Source organism: Nipponia nippon, unplaced genomic scaffold (genome assembly GCF_047370975.1).
Source record: "Nipponia nippon isolate SJK-2023a ecotype South Korea unplaced genomic scaffold, ASM4737097v1 scaffold_9, whole genome shotgun sequence".
In the NCBI taxonomy this organism is placed as follows: domain Eukaryota; kingdom Metazoa; phylum Chordata; class Aves; order Pelecaniformes; family Threskiornithidae; genus Nipponia; species Nipponia nippon.
Window position 1 is genome coordinate 18,262,011 of NW_028262413.1, and position 27,304 is coordinate 18,289,314.

Here is a 27,304-nt window from a genome sequence, read left to right on the forward strand (position 1 = left end):
ATGCACTCTGAGCTGCAATCGCATCTTCAATGCATTTACATACACTTCTGAAGCTTTAAAACAAACAAAACAAAATAAAACATAAACCTCCAATGAAACAAACCTATGTTCATCAATCATGAAAGCTCATTTCTACATTTCCAAATAAAATACTCACTCAACAACTGGCTGGATTAATAAAGTTGCCATCAAATCTCCATGAGAAATCAGTTCTTGTAGCTCATCACAAGGTTATAAGAATAGCCACTTTCATATCCCATGTATGAGTTACCACTTTGATTTTAAGCTAGTAAACACGGGCAAACTATTTCCAGCTCCCACAGCTGTGATTTATGATGTCTTTCAAACTACTTGTTCTCCCATTTTTTACTATAACAATGTAAGATTAAATAAACTTTTGTAATGCCTAAATTTACAAGAAACTAGAGCACTGCGCACTAAGAGAAATGCATCTCAGAAAGTATCCAGATTTCTTGGACCTGTGGGCATAAAGAAGTTCTCTGAACTTCTGTGATGGAGTTCTCTCAACTAGAGAAAAGCAAGCAAATGACGGAGGAGGACGTGAAAGAGGTCTCAACAGAATAAGATACTTCTAAGTAAGGCTTGTGGAAACTAAAAGATGAAGGACTGTTTTTCAAATGGGCCACAAAAATAGAAAGAGTTTAAAAAGATCCACTTGATCATCCACTTTAAGGAAGTATTTCACAATGCCAAAGTGAAGAGACTTGAATGTCTAACTGCTTGAATAAGATGATGGTCTTAAATACAGGTTTGCTTTTGAGGAGGCTGCCACAGAAAGTAAGTTAGCTTGTGTAGTTTGCAGAATGCACATTTTTGGAAAAGTTTTAAGAAAGTGTTAGTGATAAGTATTACTGCCCATCAACACCTACCTCCAAAAAATTGGAAAAGCGATTCAATGCCAAAAAAACAAGAACCAAACCAAGAAAACACAGCCACAAGAGGATGACGTTTCTACGTATTCTAGATTGAAGGAGGTTACTCACAAAGAAGATCAGCACTGGAGAACTGCCTTTTTTTTGTCTTAATATATGCAAACATACGTGTACACACACACACGCACGCACACACACACACAAACAAACACACACCAACTGCAAGCAGTTCACAGGAAAATTACCAAGAACAAAGTGAAAAAAAACAAAAGAAAAATGCAACTCAGCGTAAACAAATGCTTTGCAATCTGGAGACCATGAACCAAATAAGGCATGTGCCTTCTATTTAAACATCCATGCAGCCTATTTGCTGGAAAGGGATTTAGAGACCATGATGAAAAACGCTTCAGGCTGTCAGCTCTAAATATGGCCACAGCCTGTGAGACGGGAAAGACAAATGACAAAAGAATAAATGGAATAATTGGAATGCCTTAAGGGAGAGTTAAAACAAAAAACAAAATTCAAAACAAAAAACCTCCAAATACTCATTTTTACCTACTTGGCACTATTTTGTCCTTGACTAAAGTAATCTAATTATTTTAATTAGAAATGGGGGAAGGAAAACAACCTATCAGGTCATACCTAATTCATTTTCTCACTGACGTATGGCTGATTCCCATACAAGAATCTCCAGTGGACTACATTGTCTTCAGATCTGATCCTGAAAATACTTCGAGCATACTCCCTATGAACTCAAGTCAGATTATGACTGGTAATGAGCACAACACCCAGCAACAGGGACCTCATGGAAGAGTCCTCCAAGCTCAGTTCTATTCTGAAAATCACCTGATAAAACCGGCAATGTTGGTTATTTCCTATTTGTTTCTGCAATGGCTCTAGATCCTAGTCTACTTTGCTTACCAGTGTCTAATCAGCAGTTCTGTAAAGGTTTTGGTTGGATTTAAAATCTGATTTGGATTCTGTTTGCCTCTCACCTTCCTGACAATAAAAAAAAGAAATTATTTGCCTCCTACTTTACCACTTCCACTGACGCTGCATGCACTAGAGGAGCATTTAGCGCACTCCCCTCCTGCCGTAGCAGGGCTAAACATGAACTCTGCAAAGTAGAGTGAATAAACACGACTGCACACAAACAGAACAGGACTACCGCACAAGGAGGACCCTTTTTCCCTGCATTTTCAACAGGCTACTCACTACTAGAGCAAGTAACGTAGGACTGTCAGGCTACTGCTGTGGTTACGTATACTCATTATGAAGAAAGACTGAAGAGGTTGACCTTTTTCTTCCGTAAGAACAAAGTGACCCAAGAGAGTGTTCAGAGTTATGAAGGGGGTTGATATAGTGGATGAGGAAAAAATGGTCATAGCTCCTACGTTTTACCTGCAACGGGTGTCAACTGCTGATTGAGCATTCCCATTGGTGTTGGTGGCGGCACCACCCCCATAAGAGCCCCGACAGGAGTGCCTGCCCGGGGGGAGGAATTCTGCTGCTGTGCTGCTCGCTCTCTCTCCTGCTGCTCAGCAACTTTAGCTGCCCGCTCTGTAAAAGTATTTTAGATTTTCAGTTCTGTTTTGTAACCCAGAATTTCAAAATATTATCTGTTCATTAAAAAGGACTAGTCAAACACTGGCATAGTTTAGTCAAATATAAAGTAGAACAGATGAATCTTTTTATACAGCATATGATTTGATTTCATGTGGCTGCACCTAAGACTTTTAGAGAACCTTTCATGAAAAATATTCCACAAAGTTTTATCTCTTTCTAAAAAAAAATGAAAATAAATAATAAAATAAAAATTTAAAAAGTCAAAGAACAAATTTAATAATAACACCAGTGTTACCAACATGAAGCAGCAGTCCAGCACTAGGCTCAGTCCGCACTAGGAAAACATAACAAAACGTTCCCTCTTTGGACGCCACTGGCTCAGCTAAACCAGTTGCAGCGAAGGCTGGCAGCTCTCATATAGACCTGCTACCAGCTGCTGTGGGAATTTTAAGCACTGTGTCTGCCAGAAGTGCCCTAAAGTAAGATGCAAATAGCAGAGAGCAGTGCCAGCCAGTGGCCCATTTATTCTTGGGCTCCCCATATATTTTACTACTGATGCAGCTGAAAAGTGGTGGCAAAGTCGGGAAGCCTTTGCAAAGTTTCCCTAGTGTAGATAGGTCCTTAGTGTTTGGAACATAACAAGCAGCAGTTTGATGAAACAAAAATATTTTTCCCTGCCTCTTTCTGTCATTTTCCCCGTTTGGTCCCCTTTGAGCTATTTTTTTGTTTGTTTGTTTGTTTTTTTCTGAAGATGTCTAACTCACATTGTGCTGCTCACTGGAGGTCATGTGTGTCCTTTGTACGATGAATCTGGTCATTATCTCAATCAAGTTTCTCACTGTGACTGCAAGAACAAAAGATCTACTGCAGGGGAATCTGACCAGAGGACAATTTTATATTAAGGGAAGGGCAAAGGGTCATTGGAAGAAGAAAGAAAAAAAAAAAAAAAACAAACAAAAAACACAAAACCCAAGCAAACAAAAAAAAGGAGATATACTGAATGCCCACTCAAGGTGCTTTGGGGGCATGCAAGTTGCTGATTTGTTTACTCTGAATGCTGTATCTGACTGACGCAATGAAGAACAACAAAGAATAAATGAATGCAGCATACATCTCCAGCAACTTTTAGTAACAGTGAATACAGGGCTAGAAGTTCTCTTGCAGTTGGTGAAAGATGAAAACTGCCACTAAAACAGCAATCAAGGTCCTCTGTCAAATAAAGGCTAAGAAGAAGTTCATCAAGGAGATTAAGTCATCCATCCTGCCAATGTTACTCGTTTTCTCTAGTATATGACTTCAAATGTCTATCACACGTTTGTCTTCTGTAGAACCTGTTTGTGCAGCTTCTAGCACTACTTCCATACACTGAAAGCCCAGTTTCATTTCCAAAGGGATTTCCTTCCTTCTTTTCACTTCTGTCATTTCAGGAAGCAATGATGACGCACAGAAACTCCTAAATTTACTACAGGCAATTCTTATGTGATTGAGCACAAAATACACAAGACATTTAAAGGTAGATCCTGAAGTAGAAAAATGAGATAATCCTCTTCAGAGGAGAGCAAGCATTTGGGGAAAAGATGAAGCAGCTGTTCTGACTCTCACCTACTTTTGGCCAGCTAAAAAAAAAAATGGTCATACAAAAGCAAAAGTTCTCAAGACACTCTGATGAATGAGAAATTACTGTTAAGCGTTCAGCTTTATCAGACTTCGGAGTGCTAAGCTTTGAAGAAGGACCTGATGTAGGACAGTACTTGAGTTTTACCTAGTCTCTATCCATACCATGACTGCCACGGAACTAACAGATGAAACAACACCGCCAAAGGGAACTGTAGCAGGTGTCTAAAAGTTCAGCCTTAAGTGTTCACCCTAATACTGAATACTAAACCCAAATTGTTTAGGCCAGGACTTGAGATCATTCAAACAACATCTCCAACACATCTCAAGAGACAGGAAAGAGACCTTCTGCTTTGAACAGAGCTTTTCCTTAAAACAGGCCTTTACCTCAATCCCATGCATTATTTTATTTTATTTTGCAGAGTTTTCACAGTGCAGTTAGCTATGCAGGCACTTCCAACACAGCCTGTTCTTTGCTCAACTATTGCTAAAAAAACAACTATTACCCTGCACATACACCAAATGAAATTTTCAGTGGGTCAAAATGGATCTAAAATGCAAACTACTTTTCACCAGAACACAGAAAGGCACTTTTTCACTGAAGTGTCAAACCATGCCTGTTCCCCGCTCCCTGGTGCACGTCCACACTAGAGAGCACGTGAATTTTGACTCATCACAGTGGAAGGAGTGGAGTTTCTCTCCTTTCACACATGGTAAGCAAACACAGTTTGGACGCTTTGTAACCCCATCCCAACCCCTCAAAAACAAATAAAAGTATGTCTAGCTCTGGGCAGACACCAAGCCAGAGAAACTGCAGCTCAAAACACAAAAGCTTTGGAAAATGTTAAGCGAGAAAGAGGATTAAAATGGAAGCACTTAGGCAATCATTAACACAGTGGGCAGACACTGTTGCTACCAGTACATTACAGCTATGCCTTCCTGCAGAAGTGCAAGATGTCAAGGTGCTCTAAGCTAGGAAGCGATGACATGCTAGCCGTCCTACTGCTTAAGAATTAGGCTGTAAGGAGGGACCTGTCAACAAAAAGATACCCTGTGCACCTAGAAGGGTGTAAAAGGAAACTACAACAGGAAAAAAGTAAGGCCATAATACTTTCATAAAGAAAAAGCATTACCATTTCCCTTCACAGCATTTGCAAAGAAAACTTGCGCATAGCCGAGTAGTGCTATATTACTCTCCAGAACTGCAAAGAGGTACTACTGCAAATTTGGAAAGGACTGAGACAGCTGAGGGTGGAAAGTGATAGCATGCAAACTTCTAGTTTGAAGATCAAAGCTGCCTTTAAGTTATGAGTACGCAGAAAACCTATCAAATCTCATTTTTAAAAAAGCAAAGTTGTAATTTAATTGGGCAATTACTTTCTAGGATATTGAAACTTTCCCATCCAAAATAGCATTTTCTGCCAATAAAATTGCAACAGTTGCTTAAAAAAATGGGTTTTATATTGGAAGTGTTGACACATTATTAACTAGAGTAGTAACTATGGATGTTAAGCCAATGTATTTGGCTTGGGTAAGGGCCTGCTGTTAAGGATCAACTGTATTTTATTTTAATCAAATAAAGTTGAAACACAATGACCAGTGTCAGTAGGAAAGAAAGAAAGAAAGAGAGAAAGGTCTAAAGTATCTCATGCCTATGAAATATTCCTAGGCTTGCTTCAGGATATGAAATCTCCCAACAAAATCAGTTACAACAGTTGATTAATACTGAAACTGAACAATAGGCCATATTTACAGTATCATAACAGATTCTGTATCCTTGATTTTATTCTACCAAAGATTTTTGGGACTCGAAGTACTGTTAATCAAAGAACTTTTTCCCACTCCACTGTAAGCCTTCTTACCTGCCACTACAGCTCTGAAGAGCTTCTTGTCCAAAATTCCCCCCAGTCCTCCTTTAAGGAAACTCTCACAAACCATTTTTCCAACTGACTTCCAGCCCAGGGGCTTCATGCCCCTTTACTTCTAATTTGTCCCCATTTTCTTGGTCTGTGTTCATTTGGTTATTTGTGGCAAAGACATTTAAATTATCAGTTGTGCACTACACAACCTAAACATGCTCTTTGCTCCTCTTCAGTCATTTCTCAATATGAACTTCTCTTTAAGGTATGTCCAGAACACAAACATAAATATCTTCTTTTATTAAACCTGTCATCTGAATAACAGTATTGAATGTGTTGAGAAAGAAAAAAAAAAGCAGAAAAGAGTTTAGCATCTTAGTTTTTATTTACCTTCATATTCTGCTTTCTTTGTTGCTTCCAAGTTTCTCCATTCAGTTCCTACAAGCCTGCTGAGCTCTCCAAAGGAGTAGTCTGGGTGCTGAGCTTTAATCACAGCTCTCATCTCGCTGCTAAATAAGATGTACCCACTCATGTTGATCTTCCTTTTTGATCCCTCCTTCTTGGTGCTGCCCTTAACAGACTTGGGAGTGGACTGTGAGAAAAGGCAGTTATGACCACAAGTGTACAAAAGAGAAGCTTCTCGACATACAAAATTCAAAGCTGTAAGAAACAGTATTTTAAAATATTCCTACATTTCTCTTGAACATATTTGCACAAGGACCATCCAACCTTACAGCCCCTGAAGAGAGACTGCATCTACTGATGCATGATAGAGCATACGCACACACTTATGAAAAGTACACGGGGGAAAAAAAAAAAAAAAGAAAATCACAATGTTCTGATGCCTTTCAACCCTTTCAGACATAATGCCACCTTAAAAACTGAGACTTCAAAAAATTCTTGGTAAGACAACATAGAATGCTTACGGTTAGCTAAAACCATTCCAAACTGAATGAGAGGACTAAGAAAGGCTGAGTAGCAAATAAGTGACTATTCGGAAGGCCAGAAGAGAATAAAAGTAATTGTGTTATGTCACAGATTTAATCCATTACGCTGTTCAGAAATATTGCCAAGACAAGTTGAGTAAAACATTTTATTTGCCATTGCACATTTTAGAGAAATACTCCCCCACTTCCTCCTGGGCCTTTGCAATCCCTACCCTCCCTGGCTCCATATTCCACTTTTCTCATCCCTAAATGCTTTCTATTTTCCCTGCCAGACTTTCCTTTCTCCCTAGTGTTCACCTCCCATTACATAAGTAGCCATTTCTCCCTGAAAAACCCAAAGCCCAGTTCTGCTGATCACTGTTTACCGGCACAACAGGTTCACATCACAGTCTATATGTTGATGGGTAACAAAAATTCTGCTCCTTTGCTTTTCCCACCACGGATGCTCCTGTTGAGAACTCCTTGATGTTTCCAGCCATCAAAAGATCTAACCTATTCTGACAACCACTGAGATGCCACAGCTGGAACCCCTTTTTTGAAGGCTCCTTCCACCTATATTTGTTACAGGAGACCATAATTCATCAACAAGGCCCACATCATACCAAAACCCTCAAAAGGCACTTCTCATATCCCAAACATTATGAATTTCTCACATCTTGAAAAGTGTAATTGCTTCCACATACCTGGCAGGGAAAAAAGGAAAGAAAAATATATGCAACTGTTTTCTTCCTATTCTGAAATTCTGCCCATGTTACTAACTCCTTCTACTTGTTACTTTGAGCCCCACAGTTCAACACTCTTCTCCAGTTAAAAACAAAGCTTCAGAGATACCAAGATGCTTAAAAAGTCTTGCTTATCAATTTAAGCCAGGCACTGGATAAACCAAGGCATACTTGTATGTTATTCCAAACTTCACTGTATTCATTTTCAAATGGCAATCCACCCTTAATGTTTTCATTATGAACCTAAAGACACTTGTCTTTTTGGGATGAAGTCTTCCAGGTTTGTCTCTAAGATGGAGGAAGTGAAGAAAATTCCACACAGGTTCTGGGATGACACACAGGGCATGTACAACTCATCCTGGTTTCTCAGGAAGGCCCACACCGGCTGATGGAGAGCTCTCAATTTGGAAACAGGAAAATGTAATGATATATTTGGCCTCTTATACATCTGCACTTAGATAGCTACAAGTTGATCAGCTGGTTTTGCCTTTATAGTGCTTGCAACAGTTTGATAACAGTAATCTAATGTAAAAGCCTACCCATCAGTTTGGAAGGGCAAACAGGACTTTGAGAAACTCTAAGAATTCTGAATTCGGTTCTTGTAGTCTCCATTCTTTTACACTTCCGATACAACCATTTTTAAATGAACAGAATCTTTTCCATTGAGATAACTGCATATTCAGTTTTAGATGTGTTAAGAGAAGTACTAAACCAGAACCCCCTTTTATGCCTTTTCTCAGTCATGTTGCTAAAGCAAAAAATGAAGATGCACATCTTTTTCTTTTCTAGGTTCAACTTGATTCACAGCAAACTGCAGCAAGAGAGCATTATCCACGTACTTGTCAAGCCCCACAATATCATGTATTCACTTGTCTTGACTCCTTTTATCCTGAGATGTAGTAAGAGCTTCTTTGTTATCAGAAGAAAAAAAAGTTTAAAAGTTCTGGGGTTTAATAGTTGTTAAATAAAATCCCATATGTTTAAGAGAACATGAACCAAACACATGCCTTTTACCTAGGAGGTCTGTTTAAAAAGAGTTTTCACTAAGGACGTAAATAGAACGGATTATTTGAAGAAGAAAGTTTATCTCTGTGCTATACATTAGTTATCTCTCCACCAGAGTTAAATTGTGCTCTGAATGCCAACTCAGACACAACATGCCTTTTCTTTCCAAATCAGCAGTGTGAGGAATCTGCCAGGGCACTTGTGTATCATCATTCACTTCTTAGCATGCATTGCTATTGATCCTTTTCAGTTTTCCTTATTTGTTTGGGGGTTTTTTGTTTTGCGCTTGTTTTTTTTTTTTTACTTCAACTTCTATACTTCAGAGTTCACATCTGTCTAAAGGTATATATACACACGTTGGATATATCCATTGAGCCTGACTTCTCACTAGTTATCCTGAAAGCTCTGCAACACTGTCCCATTACAAACAATTAAAAAAAAAATATGCAACTATCAACCTGGCTTTTTAAAGAGATATTATATATTAGTATTTAAATAAAACTTCAAGGAAATCTGAGCATAACAGAGCTATGTAGAAAGACAGAAAGCAAAGGAGATCAAAAGACAGTGAATGCTGCAGAAGGCAGTTTGAGGGCATCTTTAATGTCCAATGATCCCTATTTAAAGTGTCTTCAGCAGCTGCCATGTTTAACATGGTAGTATTTTGATTTATAGAGTTACCTTCCCCTTCCTAAAGTGTCACATTAGTTGGTTAATGCTGGTGACACACTTTCTATTTGTAATACTCTGCAAGAGTTTTCATGCTACTTATGAAATTCAGCGTGTTAAAACAAGAACAGGGAGACAACCTTGCACAGGAAAATGCATTTGGTGGTCTCCCCACATGGTGAAAATCACAACCAAACCAAGCTAAAGCTTTCAATTTCATTAACTCTTTTTCATGACATCCAAAGATGGTTATTTCTTTCCAGGGGTCATATCAACTACCAATGTGGTTGTCACTTCACAATGTAATGCAGCAGAAATCCATATTGCTGGTTACAAAAGTGTCTGAAACTTCCTCGTGTTCCCAGCAGGTCATTCCCATTGCCTCTTTAATGCTGGCATCAGCTTGCATGTGACAATGCGACGAAAAAGATAAAGGGTTTAATCCAGTTGCAAACAAACTTTTTTGGTTAGGTTAATTTCCAGTTAAAGCAGTTCCTCACCCTGCTTCAATACTCAGTTACATAAATACCAGGGCTTGTGTAAGAAACACAGCAATAGAGGGAAGGGGATCAAAAGTGCCCCATTTAAGCAGCAGCAATGACTCATGCTGCATTCAAGCGGCATATAACCACACACGATTCCTCTTTGACTTCCTACCCATTTATCAGCAAATTAATACTAAAGCTTCTAGGACATCCAGTTCTTCTAACTTTTTTACCAAGTTCTTATTTCCAAGTAAGAATGGTTACTTAACACTAAAAAAGTGATTTTTTTTTTTTTCCTTTGAGGATGATGCACAGCATTTTCTAAAAATGTAGCAGAACTGTAACACCCAAAATGCTATCTTTTGTCAAAATTTAAGGAAGAGCTTAAAAACGGGCATTAGGTAAATTGAGAATTACAATTGAACCCTTACACCCCAACTTTATATTTAATATAAGGACCTGATATTTCTGAACAAGTGTCATAGAAAACCTACTAATTAGAAATAATGTTAACATATCATACAAAAAGGTACCTTAGATTTTCCTCAACTGAATGATTTCCTTTAAAAATATTTCAGTGGACTTAAATATTTCCACCTGGATATCATATTGGATATGCCAAAACTGTTCTGTGTAATTTATTCCATAGGCTCGTAAACTGAAGTATAAATCTTGTGTGTGTTTGTGATAAAATGCTACTGTTTCTTTGTTTATTTGGGTTGGGGAAAGAATGCGGAATATAGAGGTTGAAAGGTTTCTCAAGGAAGATCCTTACCTGTGGTGGAGTGTAAGGCATTATATCCAGTTCACTAGCTAGTGGGGTCTGAAGCTGAGGCATAGAAGGTGTTTCAGTCATATCACCTTCCTCTTCTCCCATCTCTTCCATGTCCTCATCGCCTCCTTCCAACTCAGCAAATTTTGCTTCTAGCTGTTGAATCTTCTTTTCCAGTAGTGGAGATGGTTCCTTCTGAGGAACTATGGGTTTTCTGAAAGGTGGAGGACAAAGACAAAAAGCAGATGAGAATACACTCATACTTTACAGGAGATAGCATATATTTCTGAAGAGAAAACCAACTTTTCTTCCTTTATCATTGAACAACATGGAACCAATGGTGACTCAGGATGTGCCTGTGCTTCCTTTCAGAACACAAGTAGAAATCATTCAGTGTCTATGGACAGTGTTGCATTTCAGTCACTTGTTTGAAGGATTTTTTTTTTTATAATTATTATTTTTTATGAGTTAGAAGGGGATTTCAACGCAGCAAATACTTAATTTCTGCAACAGAAGGCAGTTAACACCACATCTTCCTTAGATTTTACCTTTTACTTAAGTTAGAACTTAATATTTTTATTAATATCAATGTTCACCAACCGCAAAGCTATTTATTACCCATAATGAGGATTTAAGTATTTTAATGGCATCCAAAAGAATTTACCAATCTGATAATGTAATGAATTTTACTAAAGTCAGGAGAATAAAAAGAAAACATCCACTGGTATTAAGAACATGAAAAGACTGCTATGATCTGGAGTTCCTTCCAAAAGTGTGATTAGTCAAAATTCATCTTCTCCTACAACTCTGACTTTTATAGACATACTGGGTCTGGCTGGGATGGAGGTAATTTTCTGCAGTGTAGCCCGTATGGTGCTGTGTTTTCTATCTGTGACCACAACAGCGTTGATAACACATCCATGTTGTAGCTATTGCTGAACAGTGTTGACACATCGTCAAGGCCTTTTCTTTTTACCACTCTGCCCCCCCCAGCAAGTAGGCTGGGGTGGGCAAGAAGCTGGGAGGGGAGACAACCAGGACAGCTAACCCAAACTGACCGAAGGGATATTGCATACCATATGACATCGTGCTCAGCAATAAAAGTTGGGGGCAAGGAGGAGGAAGAGGGGACATTTGGGGTTATGGCGTTTGTCTTTCCAAGTGACCACTACGCATGCTGAGGCCCTGCTTTCCAGGAAATGGCTAAACATCTGCCTGCTGATGGAAAGTAGTGAATTAATTCCTTATTTTGCTTTGTTTGCACGTGTGGCTTTGCTTCACTTATTAAACTGTCTTTATCTTGACCGAGGAGTTTTTCTTCCTTTTCCCCTTCTGATTCTCTCCCCCATCCCGGTGTGGGGGAGTGAGCGAGTGGCTGGGTGGGGGCTTAGCTGCCAACCAGGCTCAGTCCACCACAATACAAAAGAGTGCTCAGGTGACACCCACATTCCCATCACAATTTTACCTAAAATAGTATATTTCGTCATCTACAACTTTTGCAGATAGTGAAAACCTCTTCAGCCCTTTAAATTTCTTCATTTGTTTGTCGCTTTCATTGTAGCGGCTCTCACAAAGAAAAACATCATTTTCAGAGATTTCTGTTGGTCTGCAGGAGAGGAAGTCTTTGAACGACAGAACCGCACACTTTCCTGCAGAAATGAAAGAGCTGGGTAAGAAGGCAGCCACACTTGCAGACATTTTACAAAAAGTGTGGAAACTCAAGTTTTTGCCAGTCTCGTAAGTCTGGAAGATTCCCAGTATTTGGTGCAACTATGGAAAATACACCAATTGATATCCCTATTAAATAATGACACTCACAAGAAACCTACACAAACTTAATGCAGCTTTTGGATTTTTTTAAAGAACAAGAAAACCTGCAAAATAACAAAACCCCATGATCACTAGTAAGTTAACGATATTTAGCACAGCATCATAACTACAAAACAAATTACATAGTCATCATCTTATGCAACAAACCAAATTTCAGCCTCCTTTTGGACCGACTTTCCAGGTAACACATACTGGAATAATTACATTAAGAAGTGAGAATAATGGAGTTTTCTGTTCTCTGGCTGCAGACAATGTTCACTTTGATATCATACATGCAATTCCCTTATTGTAAGAAAGCTTCCTTATAGTGAAAATTCTCACTGCAGGTCCCAAAGACAGGAATGCATACTAGAAATGGACTGAATAATCTCTCCTCCCCTACTCAATATGAAAAAAACCATACTTGGAATCAAGCCTACACATAACTATAAAACACTTCAGATCATATAGGAAGAGAAAGAGTGTCCATTAGATTTAAAGCTGTTCATAATTACCCAAAATGCAAGTCATCGGACAGGTCTCCTCCAAGTTACTCAAAAATACTTCCTTCTTGTAGAACATTTTAGTTGGTTCATGTTCAGTTTCTTCAGGATGTATAAAGATTGGGCCAAAGAAATACGCAGCTCCATCTCGCACCCACATCTTTTCAATTCTGGAAAGAAAACCAAACCACTGACATATATGAAAGGCCACCCCTCCTAAATGAGACAGCTAGATGCACTAGGTTGTTCAGGAAGACTGTCGTTAAAAAATGAGTGCAGAAGAACAGCCTATTCCAACTGTACAACTCTTCTCACCTTTTTATTAGGTGGCTAAACTTTTGCCTCAATCCGTTAAGAGCTTGTAACATTTAGCTTAATTCAGAAGATTTTTTTCCCCGTGCTTTTTTATACTTTTTGCAACAAGCCCATCTTTTGTCCAAGTTATTTTTATAGACAGAAACTGCAAATAAAGAAGTTGCACTTACCTTCCTACCCGAGGTCGCACTAACCCATGTGATTTTATGAAGACACAGTCCCCAACCTTAAGCCACATATCATTGTAGCAGAGCTGTTCAAAGTAATGGCAACCAGGTTCTCCATTGGACATTTCTACTGGAACATCTTCTTTGTCCTGCAGAAGAATATGCATTTAGAAATTTGTGGAAGAAGGAAAACCAAACATATAAATAAAAAGACGCCAAGCGCAAGTAAAAGACTTTGCTCTATCTTTACGTTACCAATAACAGGTAAACACTAAACAGAGCTGTACATGCAAAAGTGAGGGGCTTTGAAACTTAAAAATTAAATAGCAAAGCCGAAGATACCCTCCATGTACGTCACAAGCTTTCCTATTTCACAAAGCTGTAATTTTGCCAGAACAGTAATTTACAGGTCCTTTTTTGTTCTACTGTGTCAAAGTTAACTGGCCAAGCCAAGCCTTGTCAGCTTATTTTGCTTCCCCAAGGTGTGGAAGGAAAAGACCCCATAAGTTTTCATTCTCTCAGTAGAAATAATTCATTCTTTTGTCATGATGTGAATAAATACAAAGTGTCTGATTAAAGCTGACAATGAGTGTGCTAGGCGGGTATTCTGTTCTGAGGTGCTGTTAGAGAACTCAATGTAAAGTGGACTTATTTTATGACTCTAAGTTTATTTTTTATAGCTCTAAATTTATTTCAGATAAATTTAATTACATTTATTTCTTTTATGACTCTAAATACAATAAAATAAAGCATTTTACCCAGTATGTTGGACAGAAATATTCTTAAGCATTTTGACAACAAACCACTCCGTTATCAACCATAAATAGGTCACAAGCAACAGAATATTAAGTATTGCTTACTGCTGCCTAGCTACTGACTATTTTACTGAAATACTACATAATAAAGCATTGCCATGAACTAAAATTAGACTTTTAGTTTTACTGATTCTTTAGGCTTAAGGCAAGCTTTACAGTTAAAGTGTAAATTTTTTTTCTGAAGTGGTATAAAACAAACAAACAACCCCTTCACACAATTCCAAGAAAGCATTTGTAGAATCTAGCAAATATGTACACAGTTTATTTTCTGTTTAGTCTATTTATATGTTGTTTGTATTTATTTACAGATGTGTATAACAATTTATAACATAAATATTATATTTATTTATATGTTATTGTGTCTGCATGCCATGAAACCGAAGTCACAAGGGCTCACATTTTGTCATTCTTTATCTGTCAAATATATTCAATGTTCCCCTGTTATCTTACATACCTTTTCAAGATGAAGGATACTTTCTCCCACCTTACTGTCCTCCAGTGTTTCAGCATGTTTCTCCTCATCTACTTTGTCTGTATTAGCAAATACAGAAGCAACACGGACCACAGGCAGGGGTACATCTCGTGGGACAAATCTTACAGAGCTTACAGGCATAGTCCACAGTTTTATCTTTTTAAAAGATTTTGTCTTTGCAGAATAACGTGACTCACAGACATAGACATCCTCATCTCTGAAGTTTTCAGGACACAATTTAAAATATTCCTGCAGATTGAAGAAAAAAAGATGAACTATTTCAGCAACACACACACGCATACCCACAGACACACAGTGAACTCCCTCCCATGCTTCCTGTTTTTTTCTACGTTTCTGTCAGAAACACTTTTAGACTAATAAAGCCTTTCTGCTGAGTTCTTTTCTTCCAGTTTGACATCCAAGTTACATTAAAAATTAAAAGCCAACAACAAGAAATCCTGCCCTTAGAGAAGAAGATAAATTCAGTGCAGGTTATCATGTAAGAAAAGTTAGGTTTTATTCATTTACCAAACCACTACATTAACAAGTACAAGATCTGCAGGCCAAAACCACCTTTACAAGATTTCTGAGCTTTGACTTGGAAAGAGGACATGACCACCAATTTCTTTTTTGGGGGGGAGAAGGGGGAAGTAAGGTCCATGCTCATTGATATGTGACTGTGATACCCATTCATGTACTCAGCAGCTGTAGCACTTTTTTCCATATGAACACACTACCTCTAAAAACTGATTGAGATAGATATGTTGCAAGCAAGCCAAAAATCCTCAGCACAAGGATGATGTGGAATCAAACTTGAGACAGAGGTGAAAGACTTCATCCTCTTACCAAGCCATTCAAGTCCCCACCAAACCTAAACCTACATGCTTTTATGGGAATCTTAGAGAAGTTACCTGCAATTTCTCTACTACATGCTCTGAAAAATCAGTTAGCTTATTATCTAATAGGCATATGATTCTACAAACCAACCAGCACTGAGAAATGCCATCACTTGGATGAACTACGTATCTCATGAAGCAAATGAAGAATACAAACAGCACACAGGAGCGAGTCCTATTTTATGTAAGTATTAGTAAAATGCCTCTGTTAGAATACCTACATCTCTTCAAGAAAACAGCAGAGAACACATTATTTGCTTAACAATTAGTCTGAATAGTCTCTCACCTTAACAAACATGACCACGCATTTGCCCAAAATTTTGCTAACAGGAACTTTATTGTAATAGTCACTTTTAAAAACTTCTTTCTCCAAGAATTTTCGTGTTGCAAGATGAAACGTTTCATTTGGTCGATAAAACCAACAGCCGTAGAGCCATTTCTCTCCTTAAAAAAAACCAAAAACAACAAAAAACAAACACCAAAAAAGAGAGAAAAAAAGGAGAAAAAGATGTAAAGTGGTATATTCTCTAGTGCATGAGCAAGAAAAAACAACTATAGATTGACTGATTAATCAAATAGCCATGTAGTCATTTATACGGAGAGTAAACTGTTTTAAAACAGGACAAGATTCCTTAACTGTTTCAGGTAAGGAAAACTAGGTGGCTTAAAAAGCCTGCAAATTGTTTTTTCCCCAGTAAAACCTGACTCGGCCAAAATAAAGCAGGAATCAGTTCTGTTGAGCCAGATGAATTCAGGAAACAGTATGCAACTTATTTATAAATCTTGACTTTCAAGCCTTGAAATGGCTTCAAAGTCTACACAACAATCACTTGATTATCTGAAGAACCTTGGATAACTGGTTTCAAGTTTTTAAGAACTATTTCTTCCATGTTATGCTGTGACAAATTCAAATTGTTAACAATGATTTATAAACAAGTTACAAGTATGTACTATTTTTCTAAATCAAAGAAAATCTGTAATCTGTAGACTGAACCAGAATATAAAGTGCTATTCACTTTCTCCACAGACAAACAAACATAAGAAACGTCCAACTGGCCAATGGTCCATCTACCCAAATACGCTGCATCCAACTGAGTGAGCAGGACAGGCTATTAGGAGAATGCATTTGATCACGGCCAATCTCTATAACTCATTCCACTCCTTCTACAGTCATTGCATTAGGGGTTTTAGAGAGCTATTCGCTTTATCTGGCTATTATTTGCTGATTATTCCCTTTATTATTTGCTTTAGACCTGTTGTACATGGACTTGCCTCATGCATTTTTGAACCTGCTGTTATAATCTGCCTCCACAAGCTCCTGGGGAAGCCAGGAGGCTCACGACACACTGTATTAAAAAGCCAAACACTTTCACATATTTTAATCTGATTTATTAGTGTCAATGAGTGCCCTCTAACTCCAGTACTGCGAGATTTGTTGAATAGTATTTCTGCATTCACCTTATCTACCCACTTCATGATTTTGCAAACCTTAATTATATCCTGCCTTACATTTCTCCTCTCCAAATTTAAGAGTCACGGTCTTTTTAATCTGTCTTTGTAACACATCTGTTCCATCCCTTTAAAAAAAAGTGCAACCAAAATTGTTAACTCCACTATACCCCACTGTACTTCTCAGCAACCGTAGTTTCCAGCACTGCTGAGAGTGCACCATGTTTATCTGATACTCTTACCGTATCTCTAGACTTCCTTACACTTAAGAGAAGTACCTGCTGCAAAAAGAATGCATTGCTGATGAGAAAAAAACAAAACAGTACTTGTTATGGCTTGATTTGGCCTAGGAAATGCAAGATTCAGCTCAATTCTGAAATTTAACAAAGGCAAGTTCTGAAGCTGCCTTGTTCTGTGGAACATTTGCAGTTAAATGTGCCCAACTTTGGTTCAGATTTCTCAGCACAGAAAAACCCCATGTGTTCTTCTGCACCTAAATTACAAGGAGCCCATCCCACTTAGAAGAGCCTATTCTCTGGCACGCTTACAATTTGAGGGTAGGTAGAGACGAACAACAAAAAAGCGTGTGCTGATCCAAGAACTTTATATTTGTAATATTCTTTGGAACAAAGCAACTCAGAAACAAGAAAAATACTCACATACTTCTCAAGTAAAATAAATAACATCTACACAGAAAAAGCTCAAATTGGAAGTTTTAAATAGTAATAAGTTTCACCATACTGTTTCCCTATAGCATAGACACCCTTACCAGCTGAATCTTCCCACAGCCTCTCAATACAGACTATGTGAGGTTGCAAGTTGGCTTCAGCAGGCTCCACATACACATAATCTCCTACATGGTACATGCTGTTCTTGAAGCTGCAATCCTGGCTGTAGGTCCGATGCAAGCTTGACAGCCCAGCTGATCCAGAAGAATCTTCACTCTTTTCAGCTTCTTATTTCAAGAAGGGAAAAACAGATGTTAGTAATGGCACATTTCCACATTAGCCAAGATTGCCGATATGAACGCCCTCACCCTTTGCTGCGTGCAGAAGTGCCACATGATACCTGATGCATCTGCCCCTCTGTCACTGCCTTCCAACGTGAAGGAAGGGTTTAAGCCTGTTTTGTGCTGCTAGCCTTTCTGCTACTGGTGCTGCTCAAGGTTGGGTTTCACTTCTTCGGTTGAATTTTACTGAGCCCTCCCAGTGAGTGAAGACAAACTCAGTGACAGCACTGAGCTCAGAAGCCTTCAGAAAGGCATGTTTTGCTTTCTTTGGGATTTTTAGGTCTCAAAGGAAGACAGAAAAAGGGCATCACAGCTGTTGTCCCCTTATAATACTGAGCCTGGCCAGAGCAACCAGACTTTACTGCTGCTGACATTAGTGCTATGTGGGAAGATGAACCATGTTAGAAAGACAATTCAAAGACAAAGAGCTAACAGCTCTGCTCCCATCTGTGGAAAGGGGCAATTAGAAAGCTTTATTCATTCCCCTAGACATGCTCCACAATGATTATATGGACAGTAACAGCCAGGAACTGTGAAACACAAAAGACCTTCACAGTAGGTTTCTTGCCCTACAAAATTATGCAAGCCCATTCTTCTTCACACTCACAGTAGCCAAGTAAGAAATGCAAAAATTTTACTTAAATAGCATTTCTTTAGCAGTGTTAAAAGCTACATCAGCACATCAAGAAAACAGTATTTGCCAAAAAGGAAACAACTAAAAGGTCAATTGGAACAGTCATTGCTAAGTTTATTATCAGCAGAAAGCTATAGTAAAAAGCTATGGTTTTCTTTTATAATATCCTTGAAATAAGACTACTGGTACTCCAATGTGTTCTGATTAAAGAGTTTCCATAAGGTTAGTATCTACCCACATCTCTTTCTTAAAGCTGGCTGGTATGGCTGATAAGGATCAAAATAAAATAAATCTCTCGTAACTTTAAAATACAAGACCCTTGGTGGACAACCAGACTATTAAATCCTTTCAGTTCGTGAAGCTGCAGCAACAGCAGAGCATGCATTATATGCATAGGTACATTTTTCAATTAATACATTTAAAATTAATGAAAAGAAAGTAGCTACCTCTCTTCTCCTCCTCTCTTTTGAGCTTATCCTCCTCTATTTCTTTGGGCAGCTTCTCCTTCTTTTCCTTTTCTACATCGTTGTGAAGATGCTTGGTGGTATAGCTGAGAGCAGGTGACAGAAGAATCTCTCCATTCTTACAAAGTTCGTCTCGAATTTTAATAAAGAACTGCTGAAGTTCAACTGCATCCTCGTAAATCTCTGAATCAGTCCTGTGCAAAAATACACAGAACAGGACAGAAACACAGTTTGTGCAGAGTCAAACAGCATCCTAAACGCATACCCATCAATCGCCACACTTAGTGATAAAACTAAAGCTTCACTCTACCAATAGATTTCTGTGCTTACTCATAACAAGCAGCAGCAGACACTGGCAAGTCATGCTCCACCTGCTACTCTGCTATCAGTTTGTATTATAGTTTACCTAAAACAGTATTTTTGTACACACCAGTCCTGAAATACCAGAAAAATCAAATGTAGTTGATTGCGACCAAAACTACTTGCCACTGGACCTCTACAACCTGTTAACTTCTGAAACTTAAGTAATAACATTATTATTAACAAAACTGACTTATTTTAATTACCCATACTCCTGTTAGTAAATGTTTTAATATCATTTTTTACCTCCTCTACTTCAGAGTCAAGATTTTACCTGCACATCCCCAAGTACTCTCCCTACTTCAAGTAAAACACTGCAAGAAGTTGCAAGTGTTCATAGTTTTTGCACAATATAACCATAACTCATACAACTGTGATTGCTCCAAAAGAGTAATCCACTAGTCAAGCAGTGAGTGAACAGCTCCTCCTCTTCATTTTTTCAATTTCAAAGTTAGCACAAACCTGGTTTTCATGAAGTGTGCCTTTGAAAGATGAACACCAAACTTACTTCCTGGCAGAAACCTAACTTTTTCCTTGTTTTTAAACGAAAGCATACTTCCACTAAAGATGTGATAGAGCTTTTGAGATTTAGTTTTCTAAACAGCCATATCAAGGAAAGCAAATACCTTAAAAAAAAAAAACTTTAGCCTTTGTCTAATGCTAACATGCAAAACTCATGCGATAAGACAAAGGATACCCGAAAAATATGGCTTCGCTCACCTGTTCATTCTCCTTGCCCTCTCCAGTACATCAAACATATTCTCCTGGAACAAGTCCAATCTTCTATAGCGATTATTTTCAACATTTTTTCGGATAATATCAAAAGTCAGAGGAGGTTTATTTGGGAAGTTGGGATCAACAGCAGGAATCTCAGCTAAGGAGTCGCTATAGCATCTGCCCTCATCATCCTGGTGGCTCATAACAGATACAAAAAGGTTATGGATAAGTTCCTGAATTAGCAAAGTGACATTGGGCACATGAGAATCCTCATCTCCTTCTATTTCTCTCCGAGTTTCAAGCAAAACTTTATGTAGGACCAGAGCATCTTTATAAATCAAAGATTCTGGCTCGTTATATGTGCAAGCGTTATTGAACATCATTACAAAGTCCTCTACCATGGAATCAATATCCTGGTATTTATTTGCCATCATATGGCTTCTGATCTTTTCCATGTCAACGGGCTTTTTAATGGTTACATAATAGTCAGGAAGCTCAGACCGAGATGGCAGCCTCAAGAAGATGGCGCTCAGTCGCCTGCCTCGTTTATCCGTGTAATTCTTAACTGCTTCATAGACCTCATTCAGTTTCTGTTGCATTGGAGTCATGTATTTCGATTTTTTAGGAGAAATGCCACTTTTTCTACCTAAGCAGACAAAAAGGAAAACAAAAAAAGAAAAAAAATCACTACAAAACCAGAGCTTGCACACTGCTTTGTCCATCTCCTTTCCATTGAAGAACTGCTTATTGAAGAACGACTTCACTGTATGAGCAGAAGACTCATAACATGGAGCCCATTCCAAGTTGCAGCTTCCTTTATTTTTCATAATTGTATGAATATTTTTTTTAAATGTTATTTTTGGCAAACACAGAATCATATGTTCCTATGTGGTCCACCTGGTGACGGTCTCTTCAGACTTAAGCATGGAAAACATCTTTTCCTACCTAATATTATTAATAGCTCCTCTAAATTCAATTTGGTCTTAGTAGCTCTACATGAATTTCTCTCTACAGCTGTTACAAATCCAATCATCACAGGGTTTTTGCTATCACTAAAATTAAGCATTCTAAATATTATGAGATTCCTTTATGACAGGTTTATGCCAAATTAGAGAGGATTATTACAGGTGAAATATAAAATATGGCCTCCCATGGGATTATCAATCAGATTAGCTTTTTGATTAATTCAGGATCTCTGTTACTGTATTTTATAGTCCCTGTCTGAATTCTCTACTACCTGTACCTTACCTAAGAGCTGCACATTTCTATTTCAAGAAGGCTGTGTGCAACTGTTTTCTTTAAGCCTTTCTGTGCAATTTTAACCTTCTCAGTTTGTTAAGTTCTGAACACATATTAAGGGGACATAAGATTTGAGTAGTAGCAAGCGTAGTTTTTAAGGCAACAGGTCTAGGAACAAATATTGTTGGAAATTTCCCTTGTGCATTTTTCATGACTTTCAATAATTTTCCAAATAAAGCTCACATTTCTTTTATCATTCTGTGGAAATCGCAGCCATTTGACATGGGAAATTAAGAGCTTTACTCAGTTTGAGAAGCACCTTATTTGTAAGCAATCCCAGCAGCACACATTAAGTGTGTTAATGAAGTGTTACTGAGCACATAATGCAGCATCTAACATTTGGATAACACTACATGACTAAATGCCAGTCATTCCAGTAATTCCTCAGTTTTCTTTCTTCATTCTAAGTTAGTTTTCTTAGAAAACACTATATGCAACAACTAAATTCTATTATATACACATATAAACACATCATTGTTGTCATGATTTTGAAAATAGAATTCTACTTTGCACGTCAGTATGAATTTGCAGATCACGTCTTCTACTCTAAAAGGAAGATCTGTTAATCTGTATTGCAGGGTTTCCGTACGTGTTGATATGAGACATAGCAATGTACAAGGTTGCCTTACTTAGCTTTAGTTTAGGGGATGCAACATCATCATCTTCAGCTAAGGGTCCCAGTTCTTTCCTTTTTTCTTTAAGGATCTTTTCCAGCATATGAGCATCATTGTATACCTATTAATCAGTAAAGTAATCAAAAACCAAAACAAAACAAGGTTTACTGTGTTTAGACTAGTTTAGAACTAGCCCCTAAGAAACATTTAAGTGTTAGTCTGAAAAAACTGAACGCAAAACCAAGTACTTGATTAAAAAGAAGGGCTTATTTCTCAAATGTACACCTTTAATAGACTTATACACGTAAGCAGACCTGATGAACATCATCTAAATCAGGGAGATATAAATCTTGAATAAATTATCCAATTAAGCTGCATTTCTATTCCAAAAATACAAAACGGCAAGGTGCAGTTGTCTTATCAACTTCCTCATCAAACCATTCTGCTGAGCAATGAAAGATCTCTTGAACTATTGTGACTGCATCAAGGTACACAGGACTAGAACAGTCCTCCTGGGTCTTCAAATCCAACCCTGGTGAACGCGACCTCATCATAAAGTCCTGTACAGTAGCTTATCAAGTTCCTCATTAGAAATAGCTGGAGGTTTCTTACCACCACTCTGTTCCACAAAATCATTGCTTGCTGGCTGAGAAACATCACAATATAGAAACATCCTACAATATATTTGTAGAGTGAAAAGCATATTCCTTTCAGACTCCTTTTGCTAGACTAAACAAGTCAGGTCTTCTAGTCTGATCTCCCACACTCTCCCACTTCCATGAATACAAAGTTGGTTTCTTTCCAACTAAGACATTTCTTCTCAGAGGTTCTCAGCTCCAAATCACATGCTGATGACCGTTCATTGTGCAAATACCTTCAGGTGATTAACTGAGGATGAATAATGAGAATTTAGTAACCAGCTTATTTTTTTTAAATGTACTAGGAAACATTCAGCTGACATTCTTTGTAGTGGAAGAACAAGTTTAGCTAACGGGAAATAAGTCTAACCTTTGCAAAGGAAGGTGTTGCATTTCATGTATATACAACTATAGACCAAGACAGAATTTAAAACACCAGCAGAACAAAAAAAGTCACGTTTCTATTTTAGTTCAATAAACAATTATCATAAATCATGTGAGTAATAGTCAAAGCTAAACCATCCTAACATAACTTATATGTCTGCAAAGAAACAGAGAATTAAGTGTGACTGCAGAATCAAAACACTACCTGGGAGCCTTCCTCATTATAATGCCTTGCATTTCGGAACATGAGCTTCATGTCTTCAATCATGGCTTCTTCCCCTGCATACTTATCATTGCGGATGTTGTGTTCTATCATTTTCAAGTCCATTGGCTCCAAGATAATTTTATAATAGTCCGGATAGTCCTTTTTGGATGGCTTAACCATAAACAGATCACAGAGCCGTCTGCCTGTGCCTGATTCTCGAGCTTCCAGAACTGCATTGTATAAGATCTTCATTCGTTGCTTTCGTATATTCTTTTTACTGTTAGGTTAAAGAGAAGAATAAAAAGAAAAAGAATAAATGTCAGGGGCTCTTTTCCCCACTTTCAACACTAGTATCAAAATGACATAATCCTCTACCATGAGAAAACAAGCACAACCACCTAGACACGCATGCAAGAATCACAGAATAGTTTTAAGTTGGTAAGACCTTTACGATCATCAAGTCCAACCTAGGACTGCCAAGTCCACCACTAAACCATGTCCTCAAGCACCACATCTACATGTCTTTTAAATACCTCCAGGGATGGGGACTCAACCACTTCCCTGGGCAGCCTGATCCAATGCCTGACTACCCTTTCAGTGAGGAAGTTTTCCCTAATATCCAACCTAAACCTCCCGTGGCTCAACCTGAGGCCGTTTCCTCTCGTCCTATCACTTGTTACAAGGGACAAGAGACCGACCCCCACCTCGCTACAACCTCCTTTCAAGTAGTTGTAGGGAGCAATAAGGTCTTCCCTCAGCCTCCTCTTCTCCAAACTAAACAAGCCCAGCTCCCTCAGCCGCTCCTCATAGGACTTGTGCTCCAGACCCTTCACCAGCTTTGCTGCCCTTCTTTGGACACACTCCAGCACCTCGTGTCCTTCTTGCAGTGAGGGGCCCAAAACTGAACACAGTACTTGAGGTGCGGCCTCACCAGTGCTGAGTACAGGGGCACCATCACCTCCCTGGTCCTGCTGGCCACACTATTTCTGATGCAAGCCAGGATGCTATTGGCCTTCTTGGCCACCTGAGCACACTGCTGGCTCATGTTCAGGCGGCTGTCAACCAACACCCCCATTTGCAAATAATGACAGCATCATAACCAGCAGTCTGCTAAATAAACAGGAAATCAACTTTAAGATATGATTTTTGTCTCATTCACCTTGAGTTTAAGTGTTCTACAGAATAAAACAAATAACTAGTTTTCAAAACTGCAAAGGTCAAAAGGAGCTCTAAGCACTTTCCAGCCACAGAGGAAACAGATCAGTCAGGTCTAGGCATCTGAATCCAAGACCTCAAGATCTAGTGCAAACAGAGAAAAACCCCTCACCCAGTATCTTCCTGACTACCTCTGCTGAATATAGAATATCAAAGACTTGAGCTATTTATCTCAAAGTAATTCTGTATCTTCTTCAATACCAGATACAAGAAAAATAAGGACATCAAGAATAGTAGAAAGAAGGGTTTGAATTGCTAAATATCTGTCAACCACAGTCAAATGAAGTTACAAGTCCATAAAGCTCATCAAAACTGCAAACCCAGGTAGAAAATGGCCACGTACATGCTATCAACACAAACTTAAGAGTCATCCTATGTGTAGCTATTACAGTTGTCTCAAAAAATCTGACAGCACAATTAAGACACAGCTTATCAGGAAAACAGTTATGTGTGGCTCCCTGTACATATACTACATAATCTATAAGCAAATCAGATAAGGGAGAGGAAAGCTTATGTTAATAATGTATAAGCTCAGCTCAGATACCGTGCCACTTTTAGAAATGCACTCTCTACAAAGCACTTTTAAACCAGCTTTCAATTACAATCTCCGTAAGACTTATTCAGGTAGTTATAACTCCATACTATCTGTACAGACAACAACTACCTTCATTTGCAGAATGTGCAAAACATCACTGTACAACTTGCTAGAAAACAAACTGCATCACAGATTTTCCATCATCTGGATCTCTTCCTCCTACATTTAAAATATATTTAATCCAGTATAGCCTCATGCCTCAGATATCTCGTGCTCCTTGGTAAGGTCAGCAAAATAACTAATGAAAATTAATGTCACAACACATGAGAAAATTCAAAATGTATCTTCTATAGGTTAAAAACTTTTTTCCGCATTATCCTCACTGCTGGAAACTGTTAGTTAGTGGTTCACACTAGCAGATGAGCAATGCCAGAACAGAGACATGCTTCCAAATTCCACATTTTAACATGTTTCCAAGTTTTAACATTTAGTTCAATGAAAGTAGGTAAAGCAAAACCAAAGCAGAAATAGTAAAAAGCCTGCCAATACTCAAGATTCAGGTCATGCATCTGATACATAAAGGGGGACATTCAAACTAGTTTTGTCTGTGTCACTATTACTTTCCCAATGGGATGGATTTTGTCTGGGTTATTAATTTCCTTTTCCAGCAACATTTTGGAATTCCTCTCACTTTTGCTGTCAGCAGCATTTACAATCTTCTTTTACTTCCTATCATGCAGCAAGTGAAACTTACAGTAAGTATTGAACTGACAACATCAAAAGCATTTTCAGGTTCTCTTCAGGCATGAAGAAAATCAAATAATTTTTATTTCCCTTACCTATGAACACAACTTTTTCTCTTTTACTGTTCTTAGATGACAAGGCCTGACAGATTTTTTCTTTTAAGCATTTCAGTATTCTCTTGCACAAGGTGATCAAAAGCAATATACGGTTAACGGCTGGACTCAATGATCTTAAGGGTCTTTTCCAACCTTAACGATTCTATGATTCTATGAAAAGGACACTGATGACAGTTTGACTTGCTTGGTTAGGTTAGTAGTTCTCTTAAGATCACAAAACTAGCAATTTTTGCAATTTGTTCCTTCCTGATCTTCATTTGGTCCTGTGGTCTGTCTTACTGTTCTGCTACGTTTCTTCTTCCTAGCATCCCTAGACTGTACCACCTCTTACATCCATGTTAATATTTTCTCTCTGTATGAGTGTACATTGTTGCACTTACTTGATTGCTCTTAAGTGAATCTTTGGTGATGCTCTAGTTCATTCCCTTCCTCCCCCCACAACTGCTGTCACTTTGACAAAACAAAGAACTAAAAATACAGGAAGCTGAAGGTCACAAGCAACACCAAAGATGCATGCTGAATTACAGTTTTACACTGAGAGTTGCTACTATTGCAATAATATTATCAGAAGTTGGAACTTTTTGCAAATGATACCATGAGGCAGACTAGAGAAACTATCACTTTTTGGAGTGAAATACGTCACTAACATTAATTACACAACAGCTATCACTGTTAAAGAATACTTTCCATAAACCATCATTATTGCTCACTAAAAGAGTATATTTCAAATCACTGTGAATTTTGTTTGCAATACAGTATCCAGAATAATCAACCTATTATACTCAGTTTATCTGTTTGTCAAATACCCTCTTTGTCCCAGCCACTGACAGGTAAGTAACCGAAGAGCGCAAATTCAGAAGGGAGAGAGAAGTAGTCCTCTAACATTAATGATGAAAACTCCTCAAGCAGAGTTCAGGTCACGGAAAATGAAAATATTTATGCCAGAAGACTTCACCAAATAAAAGTATTTCTAGAGTAATACCATAAACTTTCAAAAAATTAATTCAACTATAGTGTTAACTTTAATTATATTCTGAAATTGCTTCCCAAACTACATAAATAGTCATATATCAGAGAATTAGTAGAAAAGAAGCAATAATTGCTAACAACCTGTGAAGACAGTCCACACACCAGGCTAAAAAGAATAAAACACAAATAAAAATCCTGAAATCCACTGACAAAATTACCTAATTCAGTGCAACTACAGTGTCTATGCCACTTACTGAACTGATGTTGACACCTGCCAATTAATAGGCCAAAAAAGGAAAAGAAAGTCAGCAAATAGTTTTGCATTAATTAGAACCAACACTTAATGAGAACAACAACAACAAAGAACTACAAATCCTTACACAAATGCTAAAACCCGTGGCTTAATATTCTCTTTAACAAATAAAAGATGTAGCAATGTCATG

The 27,304-nt window shown here is 38.1% G+C and overlaps 1 protein-coding gene across 21 annotated transcripts in view; it reads right to left on the minus strand.

Moving 5' to 3' along the window:
* The window catches only part of PBRM1 (polybromo 1), a 70,760-nt gene that overhangs the window by 9,178 nt on the left and 34,278 nt on the right, over positions 1–27,304 (minus strand). For 14 of the 21 annotated variants that reach the window (XM_087744537.1, XM_087744541.1, XM_087744536.1 and 11 more), the window contains 13 exons: positions 23,283–23,559; positions 22,071–22,176; positions 20,146–20,788; positions 19,048–19,259; positions 17,728–17,913; positions 15,796–15,953; positions 14,596–14,862; positions 13,330–13,475; positions 12,857–13,014; positions 11,998–12,181; positions 10,536–10,746; positions 6,323–6,524; positions 2,295–2,453 (listed from right to left, as the gene is read on the minus strand). In XM_087744537.1, coding sequence (XP_087600663.1) covers positions 2,295–2,453; positions 6,323–6,524; positions 10,536–10,746; positions 11,998–12,181; positions 12,857–13,014; positions 13,330–13,475; positions 14,596–14,862; positions 15,796–15,953; positions 17,728–17,913; positions 19,048–19,259; positions 20,146–20,788; positions 22,071–22,176; positions 23,283–23,559 — 2,909 coding nt within the window. The remainder of the gene's footprint in view (positions 1–2,294; positions 2,454–6,322; positions 6,525–10,535; positions 10,747–11,997; positions 12,182–12,856; positions 13,015–13,329; positions 13,476–14,595; positions 14,863–15,795; positions 15,954–17,727; positions 17,914–19,047; positions 19,260–20,145; positions 20,789–22,070; positions 22,177–23,282; positions 23,560–27,304) is intronic. The other 7 variants (XM_087744551.1, XM_087744554.1, XM_087744550.1 and 4 more) reach the window with 1 other exon arrangement.